This window comes from Ctenopharyngodon idella, chromosome 13 (assembly GCF_019924925.1).
Source record: "Ctenopharyngodon idella isolate HZGC_01 chromosome 13, HZGC01, whole genome shotgun sequence".
Taxonomy (NCBI): Eukaryota; Metazoa; Chordata; class Actinopteri; order Cypriniformes; family Xenocyprididae; genus Ctenopharyngodon; species Ctenopharyngodon idella.
The window spans coordinates 29,024,319-29,041,729 of NC_067232.1; the positions used below are offsets into that span (position 1 = coordinate 29,024,319).

General features: G+C 39.1%; 2 protein-coding genes across 6 annotated transcripts in view; both read right to left on the minus strand.

Annotated features, from left to right (window-relative positions):
- Positions 1 to 17,411, minus strand: part of LOC127524378 (collagen alpha-6(VI) chain-like) — a 121,686-nt gene that overhangs the window by 49,970 nt on the left and 54,305 nt on the right. For 2 of the 3 annotated variants that reach the window (XM_051915792.1, XM_051915796.1), the window contains 2 exons: positions 4,220 to 4,422; positions 592 to 740 (listed from right to left, as the gene is read on the minus strand). The exons of the other annotated variant lie outside the window; for it this stretch is intronic. The gene's annotated coding sequence lies outside the window, so the exon portion shown is untranslated. The remainder of the gene's footprint in view (positions 1 to 591; positions 741 to 4,219; positions 4,423 to 17,411) is intronic. 3 annotated transcript variants of the gene reach the window in all.
- LOC127524379 (collagen alpha-6(VI) chain-like) overlaps positions 9,992 to 17,411 on the minus strand; it is a 56,349-nt gene continuing 48,929 nt past the window's right edge. For 2 of the 3 annotated variants that reach the window (XM_051915800.1, XM_051915798.1), the window contains 5 exons: positions 16,466 to 17,107; positions 15,807 to 15,897; positions 11,829 to 12,019; positions 11,466 to 11,639; positions 9,992 to 10,755 (listed from right to left, as the gene is read on the minus strand). In XM_051915800.1, the coding sequence (XP_051771760.1) occupies positions 10,556 to 10,755; positions 11,466 to 11,639; positions 11,829 to 12,019; positions 15,807 to 15,897; positions 16,466 to 17,107 (1,298 nt within the window). In that variant the 3' untranslated portion in view covers positions 9,992 to 10,555. The remainder of the gene's footprint in view (positions 10,756 to 11,465; positions 11,640 to 11,828; positions 12,020 to 15,806; positions 15,898 to 16,465; positions 17,108 to 17,411) is intronic. The other variant, XM_051915799.1, reaches the window with a different exon arrangement.

Here is a 17,411-nt window from a genome sequence, read left to right on the forward strand (position 1 = left end):
ACACATTCATGTTGATTTGGGAAAGAGCTGGCATACGGGCTGCGTCTGAAAACTTAGGCAGCTGACTTGTTGCCTCGATGCCCGATTTAGCACTAAGGTTACCTCAGGAAACTGATTTCGAACAGACTTTTGAGGCAGCATAACTGATTACTAATAAAAATAGAGCAAGCTTTGGTGATAACTATGCGAATATTTACTACAACAGTAATTACTCGCTAGAGATGACATCAAAAGTGGAAAACGCTGGCCAAAAACAAACATTTACACACAAACTGACCACCATTTTTTAGCTCAACTGTCATGGAATGGAAAGCACAGGATTGAGGGATATCAAAGGCAGCGAAGGATGCATCTATGCTGCCCTCAAAAAACGATCAGATGAAGTTATCTCAGGAGACAGGAAGTAAAGCTAACTTTGGATTCGGACGTGCCTTAATGCCTTCCTACCTGGGATGCATCCTCCGAAGGCAGCATTTTTACAGCTGCATTTCTCAAGATTATTTAAAGATTTAGAAAAGGGTGAAAAAATATTGTGTGTAATTTTGTGTACTTTTTGTCACTTTTATAAGTGCCCAGGCAACAACGTCTTACCTTATTTATGGTGAAAATTCTTGCGCATTTTCGCATGTGGTTTATAAGAGGAAGAACAGTTGAATCTCTCTGCAAATGCTGATGTTATGACTGGCAGACACTACACAGACATCTGGCCGACCACAGTTTGGTGTTGTGAAATCAGCACTCTAAAACAGTGTCAGAAATAAAAAAAAGTTTTGCATGAGTTTAACAATGGTAACCTGGAAAACATTTCAAAACACTATAATTTGCTCTTCTGTTTGTAGTAGATATACGTTTGTGCAGCTATCAGTGAAAAGACTATTATTTATATGCAAAAGTGGAAAAAGAAACAAGGGGGCAAGGGGGAAGGGGGCAGCTCCTGTGGCGCTTTGGTAGGGATTCCTATTCGTCGGTCTGTCCGACGTACATCGAACGTAACCGACTGAATGGGAACGCCTCGGTTACAAAGGTAACCCTCGTTCCCTGAAGGAGGGAACGGAGACGTACGTCCCGTCGCCAGTCACTGGACCACGCTGATGCTGCCGCCTAACCTGTTTGGCTCCTCAGCGAAAACCTGAAGATGCAATGTACCTGTTGCTCATTATATACCCGCGCTGCGAGGCGAGCAGCTGCTGCATATGATTGCATGCCAATGTGCATTGGCTCGTTTTAGTTACACTCGAAGCAGATTGGTTTCTCTAGCGAGATTCCTATTCGTCGGTCTGTCCGACGTACGTCGAACGAGGGTTACCTATCGAGACGATAGATTGATAGATAGATAGATAGTACATTTTCCTCTGATATGAAAGTTGTTCTGAGGTAAAAGAGCCGTTTCATAAGAGTCATAAATTTGTTTGTGGATTATATGGATCGTAGTAATTTTGTGACAACTCTTGCCATATTTTTGCCACACATTTTTTTTTATATCATCACATTCAATTCAGAAAGCAAACTCACATTCACAACTAAAATATAATTTATTTTGCTGTGGCGCGGGTGATTCAGCAGCGACGGTGATTCAGCAGCGACGGTAGTTAGTTAAATAGGGTTAAATACTATTTCACTGTTCACTCAATATTGCTTATTTTTATGTTAAACATTTTGTAAGCAGTTTTTTTAAATGCCACCCATAAAACGACCTGAGAGATAGTTGTCCTGAGAAATCACACACAAAAGCCCAGAAAGATGTGGCCCGCACTTTTTCATCCAGTCAGAAAACTAGCCAATCAGAAACATCGTATGTCTTCATGCGCTCTGTGTCGGGTCAAGGTTTGCGTTCACAATTTATGTTGTGGTAGATACCGTAAATACACCATTAAGCACGTTTCTCCATTGAGAGCCATGCTAAAGTAATTCTTATAAAATACCTTTGCAAGCATCACAACATATCACAAATAAATTAGGCTTGTTCGAGATGCATCGGCGCTGCGCAGACCGATCGGCCCATGACATCAAAGTACCGCGAGAGCAGACGACTCCTTATGCATTTGAATCACTCTCGCGGTACTTTGATGTCATACGCTGATCGGTCTGCGCAGCGTTGTTATAGTGTATGTCACATGTTTAAAATAAGTAAATAAATTAGATTAAAATAGATAAATGAATTAAAATGTGATTAAAATATAGATATGAATCTATTAGACTAAAATAAAATACGAATTTAGATTACTATAAACTTAATAGAAACTAATTCTAAATTTATAATATTAATTTTTCAGTGTATAAATTGGGTGTTTGGAGTGTACTGGAATGATTGTTGATGCCAGTTGTAGTGTTTTCTATATCAGAAGCTGGATTTTATTGCACAACAGTCTCTAGACAAAACTACTATAATGTATTATATGTCCAGCAGTAGTTGTGTAATGTATAAGCTGTATAAATACATAAATATAAAGTATATTTATTTATAAGCTGTTTGCAAAATATGTATTTTAATAGAAAGCATGGTTGCGTTTGAACAGCTGTCAATGGGGAAACCCAGTAAATGCTGTATTAATGCCATCTACATTTACCTCGTTTATAAAGGGAGACTGAAAACAAATGGGAACAATTTAAATATTTCCATTTTTTTCTTCTTTTATAATACTGTTATTTTTACTTATGACATGTACAGGAAACTGAATACAAACCAACAAACACAACAAAGAACACCATAAAAAAATGAACGATATAACTCACTTGTATAACTTACTGTGCCTTTAATAGTTTGCATGACTACTTGAATTTTTAAAAATGAATATTTTTCAATAAATGTTTGACATCAAACCAGAGGTCATTGCTGGTTACGAAAAACTTTAAGGACAAAAAGTACCATAAATCACATTAAATTTAAACACTCAAATCATCGTGTTTAATGACTGTCAGAAGCATTTAGATATTTAGATTTTACCGTTACCACAGTGTTGACAGATTTGTGTCAGTCATTTAAAGGTGCAGTTTTTTGTTATTCAAAGTATTAATTGAACTTTTACCAAATGTTTTTGAGCCCATAAGTCACGACTTCAAACCACCACTCACGACTTTGTAGTGTTCCAGGTAAGTCACGCCAAACTGCCTGAGTGTAAACAAACCAGCATGGCGGACCGTACGGGGCTTGTGCTCATTTACAATCATTTCTATCGCCAATGGGTGATTACTCCTTGCTTATTTGAGGGAAATGGAGGAGGAAAAACGGCGCATAAGGCAAGAGAAGCTGTTATAGCTTTTATTTTACATTATTTTACCGTGCACTTGCATAAACACCACATCCGTAGTGGCTGCCATTGTTGTTTCGCGGGCTATGTGACGTCCGAGCGCGGAACTGGGAGTACATCGATCTGGTACAAGTTCACGGGTGGGAAGTCACGGGTTTGACTGCCGTTCCAGTGCACTTTCACGGGTAGAAGGTTGGAAAAACACGGGTTACAGGTTGCCTGGAACGCGGCATAAAATGGACACCAAGTCGTCGTGTCAAAGGATTTTGAATCTTAGTGCTTTCAGCATGATGTAAAATGTTGAATGTGATCGAGTTTCATGTCTGTAATGGACAGCAATATAAGATTGCAATATAAAATTGTGGCCAACGTGTTTTGGAGAAAAACATTTATTTCATAATGTGATTTTCCCTCCATTTTCAATTCTTTTCCTTCAATGAAAGGTTAGACTTTTGCTAATTTTATGAATTAAAGATCAAAAGGATAAACAATGCAGATTTATTTTTACAGTCATCTTTGATCATATTTACCAAGGGTGCCAATAATTCTGACCACCACTGTATATGCATTTAATGCTAAAAAATGGAATTGTAATTAGTTACAAAAAAGCTTGACAAAACAATGAATTTTGTACAGCCATATAACTGAATGTACTGTACAAGGGAAAAAAGGAAAGAAATCAAATATTCAGCTGAAGTAAATTAGCTACTGAAACTAAAACTATATGAGCTGTAAATGCCAAGGTGAACAAGCGCTGATTGGGGTAAAGGACTAAACTCAACTGAGAGTACAGATCATGCAAATTCACACACACACACACACCAATATATATTAGGATATTCAGGCCAACGCCTGATGAAACATGCAGTACAAACACACACCACACTCTGTGAAACCACAAATAAACACAGAAAAGCAGATCAGACTTCACAGTGAGCAACTAACCAGCAGCATGAACCAATGATCCTCACCTTCATAACAACGACAAAGAGCAAAGATATGAAATGACAACAAATATATAACAATAAAATCAAACAAATAAATAAATCACAGCACTGGGCTTCTGTGGAAAATGTCCGGCACATTAACAAAGCGTCGATAGGCAAGAAGGTTTCTTTTCTGCCACTCGTCGAGGGAGACTGATGGACCTTTGAGACGCGACTGACGGAAATTCCTACAAACACACAGAGTCATCATCATCAGCTGAACAATTGAGATATGTTGTTAAACAACAGTACAATCCACTGAACACACTGTACTGCTGTCCCTCACAGCTGCATTTACATTCCTGTCAAAAATCAAATATGGCTCTACCCTGACTAAAGTCTAGCGACTTCCATTCAAATAGTTTGAAGTCTCCCTCTAGTGGAGGTGCTCCGATAATAGACAAACTGAGGCTGGTCACTTTGTATATCAGATGGTCTCTTCCTGTCTAAGTGTGCACTTCTTGGCAAGAATATGTTTGTAAGTGAGCCAGACTTTATAAGAAATGATCATCAAAAATCTGGTTACAATGACTAAATCAAGTCAACGCAAATCATTGACAATGAGACTAAAAGTAAAAATAAATGTAATAAATAAATAAATATGGAAATAAAGAAATGTGGGAATAAAGAAATATAAAAATAGATGAATGAATAAATAAATATTTCAAAAAATTAAGAAACATGAAAGAATAAAAAAGTTATAATACAGAAAATAATAAACAATAGTAATACAATTAATGTAGGACTAAATGTAATTAAAAAAAATATTACTTTATTTATTTTCCTATTATTACATTTATTTATTTTTTATTTCTGCAGGTTTGTGTCACGGATGGCTGTGATATATAATGCGCACAACGATAGAGAGTCCAAAGAAACACTTTATTATAAAGCAAAACAAACACGCAGGAGAAATCATGGGAAACCAAACACTTTACATGAAGTAACACGGACGAGACAGGACAAGGAACTGAACAAAACAGGAAGTACTTACAGTAGAACTAAATGAAGGAACTAATGACTTAATTAACGAACAACAGGTGAACTGAATGAAACTAACACAGACTAGAAACTAGGTCAAGACAGGAACAAACAAAGCAAACTGTTCTTCTGTTGATTTTGGGGTGAAACATGTTCCTGACCGGTTGTGTGACATTTACGTGCGTGTGAGATCTGAAGGGTGTTGGCAGTCTGGGTCGTTCCTTCCAGTTTTCTGATTAGCAATGGAGTTCATCAAAGAATGGAGTTCAGTGATCACACCTGCCCAAACACCTGATCTATTTCGACAGTCACCACAGTCTTATACTGATTGACACCATTCTTCCGCCTATCCTCGAGACCTAATATCAACAATGTCAGGTGACTGACCTTAGGGGTTGGCTAGAGGTGCGTTTACACCATGTTGTAATTAGCGCAATTACGTGATTTCAACTTGTAAAAAGCGTTCACGTCCTCGTAGAGCTCGTAATTACAGCTTGTAAGATGGGAATAGTTTGAGAGCTCCTACTTGTACCACCTGACCGCTGCAGATTCATTTAGGCAGTGATAGTTGTGCCACAAAAACACATGACTCCCAGTCCGAGGATGAGAACAGCTCCGAATAGAACGAATAGTCACGTGTTGTCATCTTGAGACTAGTAATTACGACATGGCGTGAATGCAACATAGTACCGTATATAACATCCAGATAAACCAAACACTTCCTCTTTGCCTTTCTCGCCTCATCTGAGACCGAAGCAGTAGACTATGTTTGAGCTTAATTACAGGAGAGATTGCAGTTCCAATCCATCACGTTTTCGTGCAGGTGCTTCACGACCCTGAGGATTGCGGTGGATTTCTCCTCATTTATATATCTTTGGCGCATCATTGGAACACATGTCATTAAGTGTATTTTAGTTCTATAGTTTGTTTACAGGTGTTTGTTGTTGGTTCGTGGGTCGGCTGTTCACAGTTTTTCCATCTTATTTACTGCGTGTGTGAACGTATGGTGGACATATATAATTTTCTCATAGTTTATATGATTTTGATTTTCAAGGAGCTCTGTTCGCGGACTTAATTCGAAAGATAATTAATGAAGAGTGATTTGTCACAATCTATATGTTAATGGTATCATTATTTGTCTTTTTCAACAAACATGAAGTAGTTTATTTTGAAGAAGTAAGAATTGAAGAATGAACAGAATTGAAGAATGTTGCTAACTTTAACAGCATGTTGGCAAAATATATTTGGATAGCATAAAGAAACAAGCATGTTCCCAATACCAGATAAGCCTAAACAACAGCTTTAAGAACAAAAATCTTGCTGGTACCCAGATAAACTTATCACAGCATGTTGCTTAGTACAGTATGCAGCAATAATACTAGAAGCCTAAAGTAACAAGCATATTTTGAACATTTACCTCAGCAACAAGTACAGTACTGCTAAGCTACATGACTGAAAGCAATGATAAGCATGTTCTGATACCTGGATAAGCTTAGCACAGCATGTTGGCAGTGACACCAGATAAGACTAAACACAAGCATGTCTCCAAGAACAACTAGATAGCCTTAAGAACAAGCGTGTGCCAACACCCGGACAGAATCAACACTGAACTGAAGTCAACTGAATAACAACTGTTTCCTATTGTCCTTTTTGCTGCCCTACAGCAGAATCGCCCTACACCAAAATCGTTATTTTCCTGTCTTTCGCTAAATGTTAACTAAATGTCACGGAGCCTGTCACACCCTCAACACCAGACCTCTCAGCTCCACCCACATGATCCCAATCACTGGAATTCACCTGCACACCTGCACCAGCTCATCACAGCACATTACTTAAGCAGTCACTCTTCAGTTCACCTTTGTCTGGTCTTCTTGTTGGAGTTACACTTACCTGACTACCTAGCATGCTCCTCACCTGTTCTGTGATATCCATCCGTCTTCTGTCTTTCCCATCCAGCGATCCCGATTCAACCTGCAAAATAAGAAGGACTATTCAGTTCAAGTTATCTCGAATTATCTCTGAGTACACATCCTTACCTGCTGCTATGGCCTGTTCTGCTGAACCTGTAAATAAAAGACTGTGTGTGGAAGTTACCTGTGTTGTCTCCGTCTGGAGAGCACATGCATTTCTAAACAGAACTTAAAATAAATTAAAATATAAATAAAAGCTAATTCAAAATATTAATAAATACTACAATACTATATATAATACTAAAATAACACCGCTCAATATTCTCAAATCATGCTGGAGAACATGGAATTTAATAAATAAATAAACAAATAAATAAAGACGAAAGCATGAGCAACTCAATTTAAAATAGGTTATTTTAAGCTTCTTAAGCATAAAATAATTTAATCAGATCTGTTTTTGTCCTGGCAAAAAATAAGGGGATTTAAATTAATAAACGCTCTAATTTAGAGTGTCTAAACTAAACATGAATGGATACATTTACACCAAATATAACAACAAACTAGAATACACTAATTTATATATTAGTGTCTGCTATTTTCAATATACATGCTGCCACTTGGTAATATTATAAGAAGACATGGAATTAGTTTCCACTGCTATGCCGATGATACTCAATTATATATTTCAACACAACCAGATGAAAACTCTAAATTATCCAATCTGACAGAGTGTGTTAAAGAAGTAAAACATTGGATGACTAGTAATTTTCTTCTATTAAACTCAGATAAGACTGAAGTATTACTTATTGGGCCAAAAACCTGTACACAGAATCTCTCAGACTACAATCTGCATTTAGAAGGATGTACTGTTACTCCATCCTCGACAGTTAAAGACCTGGGTGTTATATTAGACAGCAACTTGTCCTTTGAAAATCATATTTCATATGTTACAAAAACAGCCTTCTTCCACCTCAGAAACATTGCTAAGATACGGAATATGTTATCTGTTTCAGATGCAGAAAAGTTAGTTCATGCTTTCATGACGTCTAGACTAGATTACTGTAATGCATTACTAGCTGGTTGTCCTGCTTCCTCAATAAACAAGCTACAATTAGTACAAAATGCAGCTGCTAGAGTTCTTACCAGGTCAAGAAAATATGATCATATAACACCAATTTTATCATCTCTTCACTGGTTACCTATTAAGTTCCGTATCGATTATAAAGTACTGCTAATGACCTATAAGGCTCTAAATGGTTTAGCTCCTGTGTACTTAACCGACCTTTTATCGCCCTACAATCCTTCACGCTCTTTAAGATCACAAAACTCTGGACTTCTGGTTGTACCTAGGATAGCTAAGTCCTCTAAAGGAGGGAGAGCGTTTTCACATTTGGCTCCTAAACTCTGGAATAGCCTTCCTTATAATGTTCGGGGCTCAGACTCGCTCACCCAGTTTAAATCTAGATTAAAGACGCATCTCTTTAGCCAAGCGTTCACATAATCCATCTCATATCAGATCAATTGCACATGACTATCTTTGCTTAATGTTATGAACAGCAGCTATGCTAATTATTCTCCATCTGCTTTTCTGTTTTACCTCGGGACGCCCGTCCCGAGGTGACTAGAGAGTACATCAGTTTCAGTTTGGATCCAGCCTCTTAAGAAGACCTCAGATGACTAAAACTTTGGAAGAGACGGCGCCAACTCCTGCGATGACTTCAGAAGATGCAACATCTGGATCAACACGCACATTCACATTCTATAAATCCTAATTATTGTTAATATGTAATTCATTTTTCCAGGAGCTCTTTGCTTCTACCTCCAATTACATTGCTAACAGTGATTGTATGTTAATCGCCTAAATTATTACATTATTAGCTAACTGCAGTCTCCAAATTGTAATGTTGACATGCATTCTCTGTAAAGCTGCTTTGAAACGATATGTATCGTGAAAAGCGCTATACAAATAAACGTGAATTGAATTGAATTGAATATAACCAATGCACCATGTAGGTGCCGGGACTCAAATGAGTGGGTTGTTTATATGCGTTTTTTTGTTATACTGCCTTGCTACTTGTTGTACAAATAGCTTGTTTTAGGAAAAACTACACTATTGAAACCAGCTGAACTACTGTCATAGTACTGAAAAAGATGAATTGACAAAAAAGTACCTATTACTGCTAGATACTACAATACTATTATCATACTTTAGTTTGGTTGTGTATTTTCCTTAAAGACGTCCATCTAGCACGTTTACATAAAAAAAAAACTACGGAAAAACAGTACAGTGGAATGTAAAAACGCGATGACCCCTTTACTTTTTCTCATTATGATGTCAGTCCTGGTTTCAGTCATTTTAAATGGCGTGAGAAAGAATTTTGTGATGAATGCTATAGAATATTTTCTGTGGACTGCCAATCGGAGAACTTCTGTTTTCCCAGCATGCATACTAACCCTAACCCAACTTACTGTTTTTTTCTCAATTCCCAAAGTTTAGTGATGTAAAAATTGACCAATATCACCTAAAAAATGTAAACAATTTCAACGGTTTTCTGTTTTTTATATCCAGTGGCTTTCTATAAACACTTTTTAGGAGGAAAAATAAATAATATCAATACTTGGGTTTTGAGCTACAGCCTAAAAGTAGAGCATATCACGAGCAACACCAAGGTCATGGGTTCAATTCAGGCCAAGCAAGAACTGATGAAACCTTGAATGCAATGTAAATGTTGGGTCTCTGAGGGTTAAACAGTTTGTTGTTTAGTGCTTATTAAACACCATATAGCCTGAAACATGCATTAAAGTCTACATAGATAATTACTGTCAAAAAGTAGTGACTCCAAAAATAGAAATGATGTACAACAGATTCTTCATTTCATAGTATTTTTATTCCTCTTAACAGCTGTCTTGATGACAATGTGCTTTTAAAAAGCATGGCCAGTCCAACTCAAGGAATTTTGTGAAATTCAGGTTTTATAAATGTAATCAACAAAAATCATTAAAAAAAAGGTGAAGAATGCCTGTTCTGCACCACTAATAGCACCAAATTGCAATCTGTTCATTTTAGTTGTCCAACAACATTGTCTCAGCCAATGGCCTGAGTTTGGGGCGGGGCTACTTGTTTAATCAAGCAATGGCTGAAGTAATTGAAACTAAACAATTATTTTTGGTTTGCTAATTATGCATAACTTACATAATTCACCTTTAAACAAATTCTGCTCTTGTAATCAAATAAACAGTTGTTCCTTTTCCGAATGAAGGTCCTTCACATCAGCTGGTAAATCTTCAGGCCTGTATTAACTAATACATTTAGCTCAAACTTCAAGACTGATTCTAGGGCTGCTAATCAACAATGAGAATATGGTCATGAATACAAAAGCTGCCAAACGTAGATAAATGGATTCTGCATTCACTGGAAATTCATTAGATATCACAGTTTAGATATGTTAAGAGATACTTTTTTGGCTCTGAAACAACGATTCTCACAGTCCTCCTGAGTGTCGAACCGGTTGCTGTTCCCTTCACAGCCGCCATACCAGAACTGGGCGCATTCACCACTGCTGGCGTTGAAGTGCCATTTCACTGCAAAGTTTGAGCAAGTTCCTGTGTCATACTCAAGCTGGCAAATGTCTGGGCAAAAAGAAAACAAAATTTAGTTTTAATGTGGTATTTTAGTGCATCTTATTCAGAAACAGCCCACAGTCTAACTGAACTGGGTGCTACAGTTGTGCCGTGAGTATTTGAGTTATTCTCTTGTCACTGCTGCATGCATATTGAGCTCAGCACCAATTCTGTTACTTGATTTGCATAATTGTTTTAGTGAATCAAGGATGACCCTCATCAACAATTCATAAAGCAAACAATGTTTTTTATTCTAAAAATGCCACGTTTTATTTTATGGTTTGGGTTATAGCCATTATAATGATATAAAAACAGTGGTAGTCTATGGCATATCTGCCAAGTGAATGTCTCTTTTACCCTCGAATATACTGGGATCATCCTGTGGAAGATTTTCAGATTATGTGGGAGAAATTTGAACAAACTGTTTCTTAAAACTCTGTACAGGTACATAAAAGAAAGCATTTAATTTTTCTATTAAAAATGATAAAGAAATTATTATAAATGCTTAAAACCCTACATGTCATTTAGGCATTAATGCAATATGCATTAAATATTTATATATTCATATACAGTATAGTATATATACACATGTATATTTACATATTCAAATGTAATAATAACAATAAAAAACAAGTAAATAATAATTTACATTTAAAAAAATAAATAAAAAAACCCTGATGAATTACAAACTATTAGTAAGCAAGTTGTGGTGAATTTACCTGAGGACCCACACTCCCTAAAGCACTCTTCCTCTGTCAAGAATCGGTTTTCATTTCCGTCACAACCACCGTACCAAAAGTGCATGCATATCTTAGTCTTCTGGCTGTAGTACCATCTGGACACATACGAGGCACACACACGGCCAGAATCTCTCTCAAGGAAACATCGTGCTGCTGGAAACAAACAGTACACTCCACTGATTCCCTACGGCACTGAATACTGAACTATGTCAGAGAAACAGCAGAAAAACTGCTTGTGCATTTTTAATGTGAGTGAGGATACATGCACACTACTGTGCCAGAGATATAAACAACTTCAAAGGTAGAGCAGCTATAAGAAGCAGGAACATCTGGATTCAGCACCTTCAGTCTTTGGAGGCTCGGTGTGATCTTCTGTAAAATGTTCAGTGTAGTCAAGTTGATTGGGATCAGCAATTGGTTCTTCATTTTGCTGATCATAAACATCATATTCCTCCAGAGGTTCTTCTGTTATGAGCCATTCAGTGGGCCCTTCGGTGGACCCTTCAATGGGCGCATAAGTCTGCAGAATATCTCTGAAACACATTTAGAAGGATTCATTTCATTAAAAAGCACAGACTGTGTCTTGTATATCTAATTAGTGTCCAACATTCCAACATCTATTTGTATTTCAACTTACAAGCAAAAACAAAAAATGGCTCATGAAGCCCAGTGTAGCAAAGGTTTATTGCATCGACAAGAATATCTCTGGAGTTAATTCTTATGTTTTCTTGTTTTATTCACAGAAATGCTTTCACACCTTGCTATTGCGACTCCTCAGGTAAGTAAAACAGCAAGTGGCTATAGACGGGGCCAAGGCAAGCACGGCCTACACTTTTGGCACAATGCAAAGACTCAAAAATCAACAAAGTAAAATATTTAGACCACCCTAGGCAGGGTTCAAACCTACAACTAGTGATGTGACTATCTACTGAATGTGTGGTGGCTGCTGTCTCGCTTCGTCCGACAAAGCTTCTTTCACGTGGTTTTGGCTGTTTTGATTTTTACTAAACACAAGATGGCGCTGTTTTCAACACTCTCAAAGCTCTGAATGTTCCCTTTCGAAAGGGAACTCGCTCTGCGTTTGAAACGCTATGGGGAACGTCACACATGACCCGGTGTCTGAAAGTCAACTATCCAACAACTCCAATCCCTATTGGCCGGCGACAGCCTACGACGTAATATGGCGCGACCTGGAAGTATAAAAGGAGCGCCTGGAGAAATAGTCAGTATCTTTTCGTCTTTTGGGTCTGTTCTGTCTGATCGCGACTATATCGACTCCGGTAAGGGATTCTTTAATATGCCTTACAAACGTTCAAGAGAGTGTGTTCAACTGTGTCCCAGCTTTTGACACTTGATATTCACATTTCTGGGCGTTTTCTGTCTGGGAGAGGAGCGCTTAGACAGTGCTTGAGGGCGCTGTCTGTGTGTTTTTCCGTTATTTACTGTGAGCGTCTCCCTAATGGGACGCTCCGTTCTCGTTCGGCACTCTTCTCGAGGGAAGAGGTGTCCGCATCTGTGCCTGGTGATTCTGGCCCTGTTTGTGCTGAGGCAAAACAGCAATCATAGGGCTCGCAGGTGAGCTCGTTGGGAAGTTTGAGAAAGCTGTATTCTCTCTCAACTTCCCCGGGGCTGACGAGGATGAGTTGTTGGATGACGATGACGTCCGTGTTTGATGGCATCGCGTCCGGCAGCGCGTGCTCCTCTGGCTGTGTATATATGCGGAGCTGCTGTGTTTTTGGGACGCGCTTTTCGGCGGGCTGCAGCTGCCGTGAGAGCGCGTTAAGAAAGGGGCCGCACGCGGACGACTCGACGAGCAGTTCCTTTCTGTCCATGAACGCTGCAGCTCCTATAAACTTTACATTCCTTCCTGATCTCTGCGTTTGAGATCGGGAGGGCGTGGAAAAACCCCTAGCCATTCAGATTTGTATCTGAGCCCAGACAGACGGGAGGAGGAAGAAGCGAGAGTGAGATGGGTGATCGATTGTAAACACCGTTGCGTTTGTAATCGATTCACCAGCTATATATGTTGATTTATATATATATATATATATATATATATATATATATATATATATATATATGTGTGTGTGTATATGTATATATTTCTATATGCATGTATATATATTTTATAGAAACATGTATCATGCTCAGATGCTTCTTATTGTCAGACTGATGACTGGGCCCATAGTGATCATTTCTGTCAGCCCGCTTTTTCAGTTTAATAATGAGAGGATCTTTTAGGTTTAAAAGAACCCTAGATTCCATCCTTTTATGAAAGGAAAAAAAAAAAGGGAGTATTAGGAGTCTTCGGTCTTTGAGCCGCAGGAAGGTCTATATTTTATGTTTAAAATAAGACCTTGTTTTTCCTGTATAGTTTTTCTGTATGTAGTCAAAAAAGTAAGGGGTTTTTGGGCAAACTGAAGTTGATAGGCTGGCTAGAACGATATATTGTGCAGGCCACAAAATGGCCGCCTCTTAGCCACCTGTTGTTTAGAGTAGCGTCTCCTCTGCTGTTTTCTAGAGTTTGAGTTAGCACTCGTCACTTCAGTTAATATGTATGTTTAGGTCGGCCTTGATCGGCCGCCTGACATTGTTTGCTTGTGAGCTTCGCTTTCTCTTATCCATGAGATTTGGAGGTGAAGCCCAGACTTCACTAGGCTTGTGGCCCTGTAAGAAGGCCCGTAGCTTAGCGGCCAGGCTAGAGCTAGGTTAGGTGTGTTATATGTTAACCCTATGTATACTATCTCTTGTCAGGTGGTATAGTTCCTAGTTCTGGCCTCCTCCCGAGGGTGTTCTTAGGCTGTATGCCCATTGTCCCCTTGTTTATGTAGGTGCAATTGGTGAGGTTTACAGCTAAGTTGTAGACTGTTTTTAGACTAGTAGATCCTAGGACAAGCAGATTATACTCCCCTCAATACGAGGGTTCATAGCACTCAGCTGAGTTCTGCTCTCCAGGATGCCCGTCTCTACGCGTGGGTTTGAGTTGCTTACTGCCCTTCTTGCAGTCGCTCTTACCTGCTCTCTTCTCTGAAGAATGCGTTATGGAGATTCTGTATTCAGACAGGGTTGGCCAAGACTAAGTTTGTCCTGCATCAGACCAGGTCGGCCTCCCTGGTGGCATTGGGGGTGACTTTGTTCCCCTCTAGTGACTGGCCGGGGCTCTTTTTGGTTCCCTGGCCACATTCCCTTTAAGGGACCACTTTTCCTTGGAAAAGTTGGTCCCAGATGCCTTGAGCGGCCTTAGTAGGCTTTCTACGGAAGGCCTCTTTGAGGCTCAGCTTTGGCTGCTAGCCGTAGGGAATGCTGTCACTGACAGCCTGGTGTGACCCGAGGGTGAGTTGCTAAGCGTTTCCTTCGAAACTGCTCGACATTTGTCAGCCATATTATTTGGCATGCACTCTCCTTAAGCATGGCGGCATGGGTATATCGTTCCCCATAGCGTTTCAAACGCAGAGCGAGTTCCCTTTCGAAAGGGAACGCCTCAGGTTACGTATGTAACCATGGTTCCTTGAGAAACAGGGAACGAGACTCTGCGTTTCCTTGCCATGCTTCGGGCTGCCTGCCTGCAGAACAGTCCCTCAAGACGATAAATACTGACAATTTCTCCAGGCGCTCCTTTTATACCTTCGGGTCGCGCCATATTACGTCATAGGCTGTCGCCGGCCAACACGGATTGGAGTTGTTGGATAGTTGGCTTTCAGACATCGGGTCACGTGTGACGTTCCCCATAGCGTTTCAAACGCAGAGCCTCGTTCCCTGTTTCTCAGGGAACCATGGTTACATACGTAACCTGAGACGTTTTCCCGGAACAATGAGGGGAAAGCCTCAGTGCTTCATGAGGCTTCATTTGCCCATCACTACCTACAACCTCTGGATTGTTGAGCCCAAAGCTACAGCCACCTGCAGCGTATATACAAACACGTGCTAAGAAAATACTTCTGCTTGTCATGATCCCAGCCTGTGTTCCCCTGGTCTTGTGTGGACTTTTATGTTATTTCCTGTTCTGGGCCATGTTTATAGTCCTTTGTAGTTTTTCTTGTTGATTAGTTTTTTGATTGTTCCTAGGTGTGTCTTGTTTGCCAATTACTCATTGTGTATTTAAACCCCAGTGTTTCTAGTGTTCCTTGTCGAGTCTTGTCCTACATGGATGTTATGATTGGTGCACTCATTCTGTTCATTGGTTGTTATTATGTTTATTTTATTATTAAACTCACTGCATTTGTATCCAGCTGTCCTTTGTTTTTGAGTTCAGCCTGCGTAACACAGATGCTGCTTTTGAAAATAAGCTAACCTTTGTGATTTTATGTTTAAAAGATTTACCTCTCTGTGGTTCCTTGTCCAAATCCAACAGGCCTCGGCACAAAACCACGACAATCACGGGTCTCTATTAGTAACTGGGGCAAGATTCCTCCTACAAAACAACAGCACTTTAACTAAAACTAAAATCATAAAAAACATTTTTATTACTTGAAATAAAGTAAACGTTAACTAAAACAAATTTTAGTTAACATTTACTAACAGTTAATTTTTGTAGTTTAACTTGAAGTACTAAAATATCTAAATTACTAAAACTAAAATTAAAAACAGAAAATATAAAAAAACCCATTCAAAATATTAATAAAAATATTATAATAAATGATAATACTACTCAAAGGGTGATGAAACACTACAGCACATTTTTTTAAGACGTAAATATTTGTTGCAAAGCATGAAAGAGTATGTTAGCATCTGTTTAATTCCAGAGAAAGAGGAAAGCAGATCATATAGAGAGTTTCATATATTCTTCACGGAAAATGCTAAAAGAGTACGCAAGTTTACACACCAGACCAGAGCCGTGTTTCCCAAAAGCATCGTAAGCATTGGTGGCAATTGTTGTATGAACATCTTAGGCTTACTATGCTTTTGGGAAACACAGCTCTGGTTAGTAAGCAGTTCTATCACACGGGTCTTATGCTAACATGTCCATGAATATTCCTTACTGTGGAACATATGCAGGAAGGCGTAAACAAAGCGTGTGGCGTACTCTCTGTCATCCAGGAATACCAGGTGTTGCTCCAGAGGAGAGTTGGTGAGCTCCTGCATCCGGTTCCAGTCGAATCTGTGTCCCGCCATGAGGACAAACATAACAACATTGTGACACTTACATAATCTAGACAAATAATCAAGCTGAGCTTTGCTGTGCTCAGAGTTTTCACCAAAAACAGCCACAACCATTCGTTTGCTTCGTGGTCTTTCTGCTTTAAGGATAATGTTAGTAATCAGCCACTCCAAAGCAAACTCAGGATGGGATGTCCCGCCCACTTGCTTCACTCTACTAGTAATATGCCGCTTCATGATATTGCGTTCTTTAAATTTAGTGAAGCTGAACTCCTCGTTGAGGTAAGAGGAGCCATAAACAGAGCTCTGCTGGTAGACGGCCAATCTGGTTTTCCTGTCCGCTCTGCTCGGCTCGTTGCTCACGCCGATCCGGTCTAACAGAGACAGAAGAAGCTCCTTCGCATCTGAATACTGTTGGGTGTTCAGGTTATTAGACGCATCCAGCAGCAAAGACAGGTCCAAGTCCATCTGTAGAGGTTGTGGCCGCAGAATTACACCACACTCTGGGTCTGGTTTACAACGATCTGGAGGAGAATAAACACAGTTGGTTTGTAATCAAAGACATCCATGTTACAAAACCTGCCTATATAAGCAGATGCCTTCTAAGGCTGCACCCTAACTGAAGTAGAACCTCATAAATGACCGATTTGGAACACTCTACACAGGCAGCAACTCATACAAAAACAGCTCCTCGTTGAGAAGATAATGGCATGACACTCTAGTAAGCATTCAAATGCACAGAAATATTGGTCAAAATAATTTTTTAAATCACACATTACTCTATCTTCGTCCACCATCACGGATTGAACATTGTTGCAATGCATTATA